Source organism: Amblyraja radiata, chromosome 10, assembly GCF_010909765.2.
Source record: "Amblyraja radiata isolate CabotCenter1 chromosome 10, sAmbRad1.1.pri, whole genome shotgun sequence".
Taxonomy (NCBI): Eukaryota; Metazoa; Chordata; class Chondrichthyes; order Rajiformes; family Rajidae; genus Amblyraja; species Amblyraja radiata.
In genome coordinates this window covers 62,298,068-62,313,059 of record NC_045965.1, presented here as the reverse complement: position 1 = coordinate 62,313,059, position 14,992 = coordinate 62,298,068, and the positions used below count along the sequence as shown (strand labels likewise).

Here is a 14,992-nt window from a genome sequence, read left to right as displayed (position 1 = left end):
AATTGGTGATGTGGGTTTCAAGGCCGGCTGTTTATGTGGACACTGCGGAGAATGTTGGCATCCAATGGTTTGTGCTTTGTTTGCAGGTTACTGTTGAAAACTTCCTGCGGGTGTTGACGGGCCGGTTACCTCCCAGTACTCCCCGCTCCAAGCGGCTGCTGTCTGATGACAGAAGCAACATCCTCATCTACATGACCGGTACGTATGAAGTCCGTGGTGGCGGAGGCCTAGAAACGTTCGGAGGTTTAGAAGAATACGGGCCAAATGCGGGGAAATGCGACTAGCTTAGATGGAGCAATTTGGTCGGTATAGACTTTGGGCTGAAGAGCCTATTTCCATGCTGAATGAATCTCTAAATGCCAACGTCTGAAGAAGGGTGTTGACCCGAAATGTCACCTATTGCTTTTCCCGGAGATGCTGCCTGATCCACTGATTTAGACAATAGACAATAGGTGCAGGAGTAGGCCATTTGGCCCTTCGAGCCAGCACCGCCATTCAATGTGATCATAGCTGATCATCCCCAATCAGTACCCCGTTCCTGCCTTCTCCCCATATCCCCTGACCGCTATTTTTTAGAGCCCTATCTAGCTCTCTCTTGAAAGCATCCAGAGAACCTGCATCCACCGCCCTCTGTGGCAGAGAATTCCACAGACTCGCCACTCTCCGTGAGAAAAAGTGTTTCCTCTTCGCCATTCTAAATGGCTTACTCCTTATTCTTAAACTGTGGCCACTGGTTCTGGACTCCCCCAACATCGGGAACATGTTTCCTGCCTCTTGCGTGTCCAAGCCCTTAACAATCTTATATATTTCAATGAGATCCTCTCTCATCCTTCTAAACTCAAGAGTGTACAAGCCCAGCTGCTCCATTCTCTCAGCATATGACAGTCCTGCCATCCCAAGAATTAACCTTGTAAACCTACGCTGCACTCCCTCAATAGCAAGAATGTCCTTCCTCAAATTTACACCAGCTTTTTGTGTCTATCTCTAAATGCCATACTCAGTTCACAATCCTGAGTTGAATCCTTAGAGTCGGTACACTGTCTTTTCACTGAGTCTCCTGTTTCCCTTTTATCCCCCACCACTTCCCCCTTCCCCGCCCCCTTCCCCGCCCCCTTCCACCAATCAGAAAAAAAAACACGTCCAGAGTAGTGCAAGAGGTGGTCATTAGGTCATAAGTGATAGGAGCCGAATTAGGCCATTCGGCCCATCACGTCTACTCCGCCATTCAATCATGGCTGATCTATCTCTCCCTCCAAACCCCATTCTCCTGCCTTCGACCCATAACCTTTGACACCTGTACTAATCAAGAATCTATCTATGTTTAAGAAAGAATTGCAGATGCTAGTAAAATCGAAGGTAGACACAAAATGCTGGAGAAACTCAGCGGGTGAGGCAGCATCTATGGAGAGAAGGAATCGGCGACGTTTCGGTTTGAGACCCTTCTTCAGACTGATGTCAGGGGAGGGGAGGAGATAAGAACCTATCTATCTCTGCCTTAAAAATTTCATTGACTTGGCCTCCACAGCCTTCTATGGCAAATAATTCTACAGATTCACCACCCTCTGATTGGTAGTGTTCCTCAGCGTTCCTCGGTGTTCAATTGCTGAGGTTGGATTAGGGTTGTGCAAGAAGGTTCTCCAATCTGGTGGTTGTAGGGAAGTAGCTGTTCCTTAGCCTGATGGTGTGGGACTTCAGGCTTCTGAACCTCCTGCCCGACGGTAGCAGTGAGAAGTGGGCACGTCCTGGATGGTGTGGATCCGTGATGATCTATGCCCCCCTCATGAAGCAGCTTCTCGTGGAGATGCCTGCGTTGGTGGGGAGGGCGGTGCCCGTGATGGACTGGGCTAAATCCACCAACGTCTGCAACTCTTGCCAAGCATCAGAAAATATCTTATGAGGGTTGTTTTTCACGCTTCATTTTTATTTCATTTGAAGGACATGGCGGCAATGGATTCCTAAAGTTCCAGGACTCCGAGGAGATTACGAATGTGGAACTTGGAGATGCGTTTGAGCAGATGTGGCAGAAGAGAAGGTAAAAGACTGGGAGGGCTGCTTGATGCACCAGACGCTGCAGCCTGGACTGGCAAAGGAGGGGCAACTCTGCCGCATGCCCCCCCCCCCCCCCCCACCAGAGGACAATGCACTCACAGGCTTTGTTGTCCAGCTGCCTGTGATTTGTATGCTACACACAGAGGATGACTGTAATTATAGTCTTAGAGTCATACAGTGTGGAAACTGGCCCTTCGGCCCAAAATCCCCATGCCGACCAATATGCCCCATTTACACTAATCCCACCTGCCTACGTTTTGCCTGTTTCCATGTACCTGTCCAAATGTTTCTTGAACGTTGTGATAGTACCTGCCTCAACTTCCTTCTCCGACAGCTCGTTTCCTACACACTTTGTGTAAAATAAAAAGCTGACCCCTCGGGTTCCTATTAAATCTTTCCCCCCTCACTTTAAATAATCTGTAGACCGTCGCTGGAAATCCAGGAGCAGGTTTTCTCAAGACATGCTAAACCAGACATTGTTCACCGCCAGGAGTGCGGAGATACTGAATTGTTGGAGGTTGCTGTATCCTCTGGTTTCCTCCCACATTCCAAGGACGTGCAGGTTTGTAGGTTAATTGGCTTCTGTAAATTGTCCCTAGTTTGTAGTATAGAACTAGTGTACGGTTGATTGCTGGCCGGCACGGACTCAGTGGGCCGAAGGGCCTGTTTCCAAGCTGTATCTGTAAAATAAACTAAACTGAACAGTCAAGGCTCATGGGTGGATGTGGAAAGCCCCGCAGACTTGCTGCAGTTTGTTGGATGTGGCTGCACGTGAAACATAGAAACATAGAAAATAGGTGCAGGAGTAGGCCATTCGGCCCTTCGAGCCTGCACCGCCATTCGATATGATCATGGCTGATCATCCAACTCAGTATCCTGTACCTGCCTTCTCTCCATACCCCCTGATCCCTTTAGCCACAAGGGCCACATCTAACTCCCTCTTAAACATAGCCAATGAACTGGCCTCAACTACCTTCTGTGGCAGAGAATTCCAGAGATTCACCACTCTCTGTGTGAAAAATGATTTCCTCATCTCAGTCCTAAAAGATTTCCCCCTTATCCTTAAACTGTGACCCCTTGTTCTGGACTTCCCCAACATCGGGAACAATCTTCCTGCATCTAGCCTGTCCAACCCCTTAAGAATTTTGTAAGTTTCTATAAGATCCCCCCTCAATCTTCTAAATTCTAGCGAGTACAAACCGAGTCTATCCAGTCTTTCTTCATATGAAAGTCCTGACATCCAAGGAATCAGTCTGGTGAACCTTCTCTTTACGCCCTCTATGGCAAGAATGTCTTTCCTCAGATTAGGAGACCAAAACTGTACGCAATACTCCAGGTGTGGTCTCACTAAGACCCTGTACAACTGTAGTAGAACCTCCCTGCTCCAATACTTTAATCCTTTTGCTATGAATGCTAACATACCATTCGCCTTCTTCACTGCCTGCTGCACCTGCATGCCTACTTTTAATGACTGGTGTACCATGACACCCAGGTCTCGTTGCATCACCCCCTTTCCTAATCGACCACCATTCAGATAATAGTCTATTTTCCTGTTTTTGCCACCAAAGTGGATAACCTCACATTTATCCACATTATACTGCATCTGCCATGCATTTGCCCACTCACCCAGCCTATCCAAGTCACCTTGCAGCCTCCTAGCATCCTCCACACAGCTAACACTGCCCCCCAGCTTCGTGTCATCCGCAAACTTGGAGATGTTGCATTCAATTAGCTCGTCCAAATCATTAATATATATCGTAAATAGCTGGGGTCCCAGCACTGAGCCTTGCGGTACCCCACTAGTCACTGCCTGCCATTGTGAAAAGGACCCGTTTACTCCTACTCTTTGCTTCCTGTCTGCCAGCCAGTTCTCTATCCACATCAATACTGAACCCCCAATACCGTGTGCTTTAAGTTTGTATACTAATCTCTTATGTGGGACCTTGTCGAAAGCCTTCTGAAAGTCCAGATACAACACATCCACTGGTTCTTCCTTATCCACTCTACTAGTTACATCCTCGAAAAATTCTATAAGATTCGTCAGACATGATTTACCTTTCATAAATCCATGCTGACTTTGTCCAATGATTTCACCACTTTCCAAATGTGCTGCTATCCCATCTTTAATAACTGATTCTAGCAGTTTCCCCACTACCGACGTTAGACTAACTGGTCTGTAATTCCCCGTTTTCTCTCTCCCTCCCTTTTTAAAAAGTGGGGTTACATTAGCTACCCTCCAATCCTCAGGAACTACTCCAGAATCTAAAGAGTTTTGAAAAATTATCACTAATGCATCCACTATTTCTGGGGCTACTTCCTTAAGTACTCTGGGATGCAGCCTATCTGGCCCTGGGGATTTATCGGCCTTTAATCCATTCAATTTACCTAACACCACTTCCCGGCTAACCTGGATTTCACTCAGTTCCTCCATCTCATCTGACCCCCGGTCCCCTGCTATTTCAGGCAGATTATTTATGTCTTCCTTAGTGAAGACAGAACCAAAGTAGTTATTCAATTGGTCTGCCATGTCCTTGTTCCCCATGATCAATTCACCTGTTTCTGACTGCAAGGGACCTACATTTGTTTTAACTAATCTTTTTCTCTTCACATATCTATAAAAGCTTTTGCAATCAGTTTTTATGTTCCCTGCCAGTTTTCTTTCATAATCTATTTTCCCTTTCCTAATTAAGCCCTTTGTCCTCCTCTGCTGGACTCTGAATTTCTCCCAGTCCTCTGAAAGGCTGCTTTTTCTGGCTAATTTGTACGCTTCATCTTTTGTTTTGATACTATCCCTGATTTCCCTTGTTATCCACGGATGCACTACCTTCCCTGATTTATTTTTTTGCCAAACTGGGATGAAGAATTGTTGTAGTTCATCCATGCAGTCATTAAATGCCTTCCATTGCATATCCACCGTCAACCCATTAAGAATCAATTGCCAGTCTATCTTGGCCAATTCACGTCTCATACCCTCAAAGTTACCTTTCTTTAAGTTCAGGACCCTTGTTTCTGACTTAACAATGTCACTCTCCATCCTAATGGAGAACTCAACCATATTATGTGGTCACTCTTGCCCAAGGGGCCACGCACAACAAGACTGCTAACTAACCCTTCCTCATTACTCAATACCCAATCTAGAATAGCCTGCTCTCTCGTTGGTTCCTCTACATGTTGGTTTAGAAACCTATCCCGCATACATTCCAAGAAATCCTCTTCTTCAGCACCCCTGCCAATTTGATTCACCCAATCTATATGTAGATTGAAGTCACCCATTATAACTGTTTTACCTTTGTTGCACGCATATCTAATTTCCTGTTTGATGCCATCCCCACGGTGGCATCAACACGGTGGCGCAGCGGTAGAGTTGCTGCCTTGCAACACCAGAGACCCGGGTTGGATCCTGACTACGCGCGCTGCCTGTACGCAGTTTTGTACCTTCTCCCCGTGGGTTTTCTCCAGGCGTTCCGGATTTCTCCCACCCTCAAAGGTCGTGCGGTAAATGTGTAAATTGTCCCTGGTGTGTAGGGACAGCGCTAGTGTACGGGGCGATCGCTGGTCGGTGTGGGCCCGAGGGCCTGTTTCCACGCCGGTATCATTAAAGTCTAAAGTGTCTTGCATCGTAACTGTGAACACGCTTGCGGAGTTGTGAAGTGCCCTGGGATGCCCCAAGGTCACGGCGGGTGTTTAAAACGCAAGCTCCTTCATCGCTGGGGAAGCTGCCGGCTGTTACCCTTCCTGCTTCACTGGTCCGGGAGCTCGGGGAACCCGTGGAAGCTTGTTTGGTGTGCGGACTGAAAGGAGGCATCGGCTCTGCAGCATGACTGATGAATGTTTGTTTCTCCAGATACCACGAGCTGCTGTTCATCATTGACACTTGCCAGGGGGCCTCCATGTATGAAAGATTCTACTCTCCAAATATTATGGCTCTGGCCAGCAGCCAGGTTGGGGAGGACTCCTTGTCGGTGAGTTTGCAGCTCAGTTAAATCCATGATTGATGAGGACGAGCATAAAAATAGGAAATTAAAAAAATACATGCAGAAAGCATCTGCGGAGAGAAACGGCAAATGCTTCTGTTCCTTGCCATGGCAGAATCCTACGGCACGGATGGAGGCCATTCGTTCCATTCTGTCTATGCTAGCTGTTGGGCTTGTGTACTCTGAAGTTTAGGATGAGAGGGGATCTTATTGAAACATTTAAGATTATTTAGGGTTTGGACACGCTAGAGGCAGGAAACATGTCCCCGATGTTGCGGGAGTCCAGAACCAGGGACCACAGTTTAAGAATAAGGAGTAAGCCATTTAGAACGGAGACGAGGAAACACTTTTTCTCACAGAGAGTTGTGAGTCTGTGGAATTCTCTGCCTCAGAGGGCGGTGGAGGCCGGTACTCTGGATACGTTCAAGAGAGAGCTAGATAAGGCTCTTAAAGATAGTGGAGTCAGGGGATATGGGGAGAAGGCAGGAATGGGGTACTGATTGTGGATGATCAGCCATGGTCACATTGAATGGCGGTGCTGGCTCGAAAGGCCGAATGGCCTACTCCAAGAACCTATTGTCACATGGAAGGTTAGATCACTTGGTTAGCATGAGAGGAATTGGTCGGGTAGACGCACAGAGTCTCTTGCCCAGAGTAGGGGATTCAAGAACCCAGAGGACGGAGGCTTGAGGTGAGGGGGGAAAGATTTAATAGGAACCTGAGCGGTAACGGTTTCACACCACAAAGCGTGGTGGGTGTATGGAACAAACTGCTGGAGGAGGTAGTTGAGGCAAGTAGTATCGCAATGTCTAAGAAACATTTAGACAGGTACATGGATAGGATAGGTTTAGACGGATGTGGGCCACATGCGCGCAGGTGGGAATAGTGTAGATGGAACATCTTGGTTGGTATGGGCAAGTTGGGCCGAAGGGCCTGTTTCCACGCTGCCTGATTCCACATTGGGTTCAGGGTAGGCTGGCCAATTGGATACAAAATTAGTTTGGTGGAAGGTGGAGGGATGTTCAAACTGGAGGTCTGTGACAGTTAAGGTTATCTAAGATTACAGTGACGCAGCGGGAGAATTGCTACCTTACATGGGATGTGGGAGGAAACCGGAGCACCCAGAGAAAACCCACGCAGTCACAGGGAGAACGTAGAAACTCCGTACAGACTGCCCCCTAGGCTGGGATTGTCTGGCGCTGCGGGTCTACCACTGCGCCACTGTATTTGGCATTTACCTCCGTCATGCCACTGAGAGTAAACCCCAGAGTTTGGCTGCAAGGTGACATGGCTTCAGTGATATAATGAAATCTGATCTGCAAGGATGTCAATTAAAAAGCTAGGATGGTTCACATCGCACTGTCAGATCATAAATATTAAAAGTCTGGGGGTTAAAATGTTTATAGCTTACTTCAGCTGTTGTGTCAAACACGAATGGTAAGTTCTTCATGTGTATTCAGTGGTCAGCAGTTTATAGTGAGTTCAAGTGTTCTTTGTTGATTATTAATTCATAGGCTTTTGTACTGTTAGTGAACTCGCTGCTCTCAGCCATAGAGTATGTAATATTAACTGGAGTCAACTAGAGAGCAGTCCTGAACTATTAACTACATCATTGGAGACTATCTTTGATCGGACTTTACAATAAATGGCCTTTACAATAATACAGAAGATTGAGGGGGGATCTTATAGAAACATTCTTGCCATAGAGGGAGTACAGAGAAGGTTCACCAGACTGATTCCTGGGATGTCAGGACTTTCATATGAAGAAAGACTGGATAGACTCGGCTTGTACTCGCTAGAATTTAGAAGATCGAGGGGGGATCTTATAGAAACTTACAAAATTCTTAAGGGGTTGGACAGGCTAGATGCAGGAAGATTGTTGGGGAAGTCCAGAACAAGGGGTCACAGTTTAAGGATAAGGGGGAAGTCTTTTAGGACTGAGATGAGAAAAACATTTTTTACACAGAGAGTGGTGAATCTCTGGAATTCTCTGGCACAGAATGTAGTTGAGGCCAGTTCATTGGCTATATTTAAGAGGGAGTTAGATGTGGCCCTTGTGGCTAAAGGGATCAGGGGTTATGGAGAGAAGGCAGGTACAGGATACTGAGTTGGATGATCAGCCATGATCATATTGAATGGCGGTGCAGGCTCGAAGGGCCGAATGGCCTACTCCTGCACCTATTTTCTATGTGTCTATGTTTTCTATAAACCTTATTCCCTATTCATGTGTCTACACTGAACAGCTCAATTGTAATCATGTTTTGTCTTTCTGCTGACTGGTTAGCACGCAACAACAGCTTCGGTACACTCGACAATAAACTAAACTAAATTAATGTTTTTATCTACTTTTCAAATAGCACCAGCCCGATTTGGCCATCGGGGTCCATCTGATGGACAGATACACATACTATCTCCTTGAGTTTTTGGAAGATATTTGGCCGGCCAGCCAGAATAGCATGATCGACTTGGTAAGCAGCCATAATGTTGGGGGACTTGGGTTGAGTTTTGTCTTTTGAAGATATTGTTCATTGTTTAGTTGATTGTACATTTGCCTCCTTGTCAGGATGCTGTTGGTTCTAGTTCCACACCAGAGACCATAAGATGGGCCGAATGGCCTATTTCTGCTCCTATTGAGTCCACTCTGAGTGGGTCCCATAAGACTGCAAGATCATAAGACACAGGAGGAGAATTAGGCCATTCGGCCCATCAAGTCTACTCCGTCATTCAATCATGGCTGATAGGCAATAGGAGCAGGAGTAGGCCATTCAGCCCTTCGAGCCAGCACCGCCATTCAATATGATCATGGCTGATCATCCACAATCAGTACCCCATTCTTGCCTTCTTGCCATATCCCCTGACTCCGCTATCTTTAAGAGCCCTATCTAGCTCTCTCTTGAAAGCATCCAGAGAACCTGCCTCCACCGCCCTCTGAGGCAGAGAATTCCACAGACTCACAACCCTCTGTGTACACGATCACAATCCTATTCCTACTCCTATTCCTTATGACCTTATGAGAACAGAAACAGGCGATGTCTGGGATCTTCAACCCCCCCACCGAGACGTCACCTACCGGTGTTCTCCTAGATGCTGCCTGGCCCTCTGAGCACTTTGTGTCTTTCCCAGGCAAGGTAACGTCAGTATGAGGTGGCTGCAGGAAATGATTGCGGGCACCAGACCCATGCCAGTGGCAAGGTCTTTCAGTGAGATTTTACCCTTTAACTCCCTTCAGCAGTAGTATGCATTGCAACAGGTTATTTTAACAACTTAATGAATTGACAGTATGGACTTTGGATTAAAGTTATTAACTGAAACTTGATTTAATTAGCTGATTTCAATCCCAGTCTTGATGAGGCTACAGACACGGTATTACATTTTATTAATTTCATGCTCAAATTGAGAGATGATAGACCTGGGGAAATGGTTCGGATTCCATTTTGTGGACGCAGTATTGCCTCAACTGCGGGTTTGAAGCCGATGAACAATACCGCCAGTTCATCACAGAAACGTTTGTCGAATTCACCCTCCTCTTCTTGTGTACCCGAGCCGGCCTTCCTGTGGTTTGTGAGGCAGGCAGTTTTATAAACCTCGTAAGAAATGGATGGGGAAGGATCTTGTCAAATGTTGTGCCTGATGGTGTGGGTGTATGAAATGGATTGAAAGGACCTGTAGCTTAGTTTAGATACGGCATGGAAACAGGCCCTTCGGCCCACCTAGTCTACACTGACCATCGATCACCCGTTCACACTAGTTCTATGCTATTCCACTTTTGTCATCCGCTCCCTAATCCCGATTAAAGATAGTCAGGGGCGGAAGATTGCAACCTTCACGTGGTTCGACTAATGCAATCAACTCGACGCGCACAAACGTAAGATCAAATAGAATAAGTTGTCCAACAACTTTAGGCTGTGCACGCCACACGAAACAAGAAGAAGAAGAAAGATAGTCCGAGGGTCTCCAATGAGGTAGATAGTAGCTCAGGACCCCTCTCTAGTTGTTGATAGGATGGTTCAGCTGCCTGATCAACAGCTGGGAAAACAACTGTCCCTGAATCTGGGGGATTGCTTTTTCACACTTTAGTTTAGAGAGACAGAGCGGAAACAGGCCCTTCGGCCCGCCGAGTCTGCGTTAACCGGCGATCCCCTTATGCTAACACTATCCTACACAACAGGGACAATTTACAACTTTACAGAAGCCAATTGACCAACAAACCTGTATGTGTTTGGAGTGTGGGAGGAAACCAGATCACCTGAGGAAAACCCACGCGGTCATGGGAGATTGCACAAACTCCGTACAGACAGCACCTGTAATCAGGATCGAATCGAGGTCTCTGGCGCTATGAGACAGCAGCTCTACCGCTGAACCACCGTGCCGCCTGAATTGATTGATGGATACAGCATGCCCCACCTCTGTACCGCTTGCCTGATGGGAGAGGGGAGAAGAGGGAGTGACCGGGGTGAGACCTATCCTCGATTTTGCTGCTGGCAGCGTGAAGTATAAGTGGAGTCGGTAGGGGTCGGCAACTTAGGGCTGAGATGAGGAAAAACTTTTTCACCCAGAGAGTTGTGAATCTGTGGAATTCTCTGCCACTGAAGGTAGTGGAGGCCAATTCACTGGATGTTATCAAGAGAGAGTTAGCCCTAAGGGCTAACGGAATCAAGGGATGTGGGGAGAAAGCAGGAACGGGGTACTGATTTTAGATGATTAGCCATGATCATATTGAATGGCCTACTCCAGCACCTATATTCTGTTTCTAGGGAGTAAATGGAAGGTAGGTAGGTTTGTGTGGTGACCAGCGTGGCTATCAGATGATTCATCACTAACCAAAAGAACATTTTGTGAACTGAGTGATATTCCAGGAAGCTGCCTTGTTTATGCAGCAGTGGATAAGGTTACTGCTATCGACTTGAGCGTTGCCTAGTGACCACTTGCCCTCCCGCCGCCTCTCCATCAGCACCAAGCTGGGATTGTCTTGACAGAAGTGATGGGGTCTGAAAGAGATGATCTCATTCTCCCAGCAAGTAGCCCCAGAGCTCAGTCTCAGTCAGGCATCAGTCTTCCTAAAATGGCCAACTCTTGTGAAAAAACAGTTGAGTTGAGTTTAGTTTATTGTCACGTGTACCGAGGTACAGTGAAAAGCTTTTATTGCATGCTAACCAGTCAACAGAAGGACAATACATGACTAGAACCATGCCTGTACATATACAGTGTACATATACAGTGTACATATACGTGATAAATGGAATAACATGAATAATGTTTAGCGCACGGCAAAGTCCGATCAATGATCAGTCTGAGGAAGGGTCTCGACCCGAAACGTCACCCATTCTTTCTCTCCAGAGATGCCGCCTGTCCCGCTGAGTTACTCCAGCATTTTGTGTCCATCTTTGATTTACACCAGCATCTGCAGTTCCTTCCTCCACACTAGGATCAGTTTACAAATGTTACCAAGCCGATTAGCCCACACGCCTTCATGTCTTTGGAGTGTGGGAGGAAACCGAAGCACTCGGAGAAAACCCACGCGGGTCACGTGGAGAAGATACAAATTCCGTATGGACGGCACCCGTAGTCAGGATCGAACCCGGGTCTCTGGCGCTGTAAGGCAGCAACTCTACCGCTGTGCCACCGTGCCAGCCCGGAGTCACAGGATCGGTGAATAACTGATTTCCACAGAAGGATGAACTGACTGTCTTCCCTCCCCTGTGTGATACTGTAATGCTCTGATTTTTCTCTCGCCTCCTTGCTCGCCCTTGCTGGGTGACCTCTGTTTGTTCACCAAATAACCACTGTCGAGGCGTGGGGTTGCTCGGGGAGTTAGTAGATCCGGCTCGGCGGAAAATAGGGCTCCGTTTTGTCCTTGAGACATGCGTATGCGCGCACACGTCAACCCGTGCCTCCAAAGGGAAGATGACAGTCTTTGTGTTTGCTTTCTACTTTGGATGAAACGGAATGTGTGAGCAGTTAGAACTGAAGCCATTCAATTCTCCTTTCATGTCAAAGTATGTTACGCTGAAAGAAACCTTTCAAAGTAGGCATGGTTTATGATATTTAACTGAATCGGAGATCAAAAGTATCTTTTGAGTGTGGCAATGGTCCTTTTATTGACCAGTAAATTATAAATAAGTAGACAATTTGTGTTTTTTAAGAAGCTATTAAAAGTGCAATCATTTAGCATTTTAGAAGTTTCAGTTAAAATGTGATGAAACAAATTGCTTTCTGCAGTTGCATAGATAATTGTATCAGCCATTTGACAGACCACTGGGTCCTGGAAGTAGCTGTGGCTGATTAATTTCTACTTGTTTTGTGAAGGAATGTTGATTTGTGTTTTAATTAACCTCATTCTTCAAATAATGTCGCGACATTCTTCACATTCAAAGCCTTTGGATCAGTCCTGTCCTGCAGTGTGCAATGCCGTGGATAACTCTTGTTTCAGTTCAGTTTCGTTTATGGTTGCGCGCTAACCGGTCAGTGGAAAGACAATGCATGATTACAATCGGGCCATTTGCAGTGTACAGATTCGTGATAAGGGAATGACGTTCCAGTGCAAGGTAAAGCCAGTGAAGTCCAATCAAAGATAGACAAAAAAAAGCTGCACTAATTCAGCGGGACAGACAACATCTCTGGAGAGAAGGAATGGGTGACGTTTTTGGCTGGGTCTGAAGAAGGCATTCAACCCGAAACGTCACCCAGAGATGCTGCCTGTCCCGCTGAGTTACTCAAGCTTTTTGTGTCCGTCTTCGGTTTAAACCAGTATCTGCAGTTCCTTCCTACACAAGTCCGATCAAAGATAGTGTTCCAGGTGAGAGCCTGGGAGTCTCCCTCTAGTCCTCGTTTTAAACCCAGAACCGACTGACATTTAAGTACGATTTGCACTTATATTGTGAAGAGAAGCAATTTGCCCTGCTCATAGGTTATAGGAGCAGAATTAGGCCATTGGGCCCATTGAGTCAACTCTGTCATTCAATCATGGCTGATCTATCTTTCCCCCCCCTCTCCTGCCTTCTCCCCATATCCTCTGACACCCGCACTGATCACGAATCTGTCAATCTCCGCCTTAAAGGTATCCATTGACTTGGCCTCCACAGATTCACCATCCTCTGACTAAAGAAATTCCTCCTCATCTCCTTTCTAAAGAAATGTCCTTTGATTCTCAGGCTGTGGCCTCTGGTCCTAGACTCTCCTACTTGAAGTATTGCCGCAAAATGGGTATTGTGCCAAACATCCACGATGGCGGTGCGAAGATACTGAGCAAGTCGGCTTCTGTGCCGTTTGTTGACAATTCAACAAACTAGACGAGAAGTTTGATCCCACTGTTTCTTAAAACCAAAGGAAGTTGGACATGTTTCCAATGTATCACATCTCCGGATGTATCACAGCTCGGTTTGGGAACAGCTCTGCCCAAGACAGCAGAACGTTGCAGGGACTTGTGGATGTAGCCCAGTCCATCACACAGACCAGACTCGCCACCATTGAGGGTAGACAAAAGTGCTGGAGAAACTCAGCGGGTGCAGCAGCATCTATGGAGCGAAGGAAATAGGCAACGTTTCGTCCCGAAACGTTGCCTATTTCCTTCGCTCCATAGATGCTGCTGCACCCGCTGAGTTTCTCCAGCACTTTTGTCTACGTTGCCACCATTGAGTCCGTCTACACTCCACGCTGCCTTGGTAAAGCAGCCAACATAATCAAGGCGCACTTGCACCCCAGCCATTCCCTCTTCGCTCCTCCATTGGGAAGAAGACGCCAAATCTTGAAAGCAGGCGGCGTCAGATGCAGGAACAACTTCTTCAACGGCTTCTACAAATGCTTTATCTGTCACACGTGCAACCGCACAGTCAAATTCCTTTTGCATATTTGCCATGTTTCGGCGCCGTTTCCAAAATTCCACGCGCTCAGTCCACTGGAGCAGTTCCCGATCCCGGTAAGCCGCAGGCTCCTGCATGGCCTTTCCTCCGGCGCCCTCGACCGGATTGGCCCGTGAACCGACGTCCCTCTCCTCGCCCGGCCATCTTTGTGTCCCGTGGGGGGGGGGGGGGGGCTCCTCCTGCAGACAACCTTGGAGGTGCTGGAGGCAGTACCCCGATTCACCCTCCTCGAGTCTCCAGCGGCTCCCGATTCCGGCTCCGCGAGCCCTCGGGTCATCCTGACGGGCTTCTTTCCCTGCTGTTGCTGACTACTGAGTAGACCTCTCATTAATTGAAGGTGTAGTCCCAATCTGCCAACCTACCTCATCGTGGCCCGTGCACATTTTTTAACCTGCACTTTCTCTTCAGCTGTAACACTATATTCTGCCCTGTGTTTCCTTTCTCTTTTTGCATTACCACCTGTACTTGTCTGTGGTATGATTTGCCTGCATAGCCCACAAAAACAATTTTGTTTTCCTGTATCTCTGTATATATGTTTTTATGTAGTTTTTGTTATTTTTGTTGGGGTATGTGTGTGGGGGGGTGGGGGTGGTGTGGGGGGGGGGGGGGGGGGTGGGTGGGGGTAACTTTTAAATCTCTCCCTGCACGTGAGACCCGACCTTTTCTTTGTCGGGTCTCCGTTGTCGTTGGGGCTGCAACGAGGAGCGGCCTCCAACAGGAAGACCGGGGGCTGTGGTGCCGACTACTCACCTCACCGTCGCGGAGCTGGCCGAGTCCAGAGCGGGTGGAGCTGTGGTGGACGCTGCTGCGACCCGACCCCCGGAGATTCGGTGGCTGCAACTGCGGGTTTGGCGGGCAGCACCGGGAGCCCGCGGGTCCCTGGAGGGAGACCGCTTTTCAGGGCTTCCGCAACGGCGACTTCTCCCGCCCGAGTTGCGGGGTTGAAGAGCACCTGAGCGGGGCTTTACAGCACTGCCCCGCGCGGCTTGGAATGGCTGCGGGACTGCGAGCGCGCGCCGGGGGCTCTAACACCAAGACCCGGTGTGCGGCCTTGCATCACCCGGTGTGGCTTTAATGGCTGCGGGACAATTCGCCATCGCCCGCCGGGGG

The 14,992-nt window shown here is 47.8% G+C and overlaps 1 protein-coding gene across 2 annotated transcripts in view; it reads left to right on the top strand.

The window, feature by feature from the left end:
• Positions 1–14,992, top strand: part of pigk (phosphatidylinositol glycan anchor biosynthesis class K) — a 117,509-nt gene that overhangs the window by 17,264 nt on the left and 85,253 nt on the right. For both annotated transcript variants that reach the window (XM_033029030.1, XM_033029031.1), the window contains exons 5-8: positions 87–198; positions 1,936–2,032; positions 5,894–6,011; positions 8,381–8,491. In XM_033029030.1, coding sequence (XP_032884921.1) covers positions 87–198; positions 1,936–2,032; positions 5,894–6,011; positions 8,381–8,491 — 438 coding nt within the window. The remainder of the gene's footprint in view (positions 1–86; positions 199–1,935; positions 2,033–5,893; positions 6,012–8,380; positions 8,492–14,992) is intronic.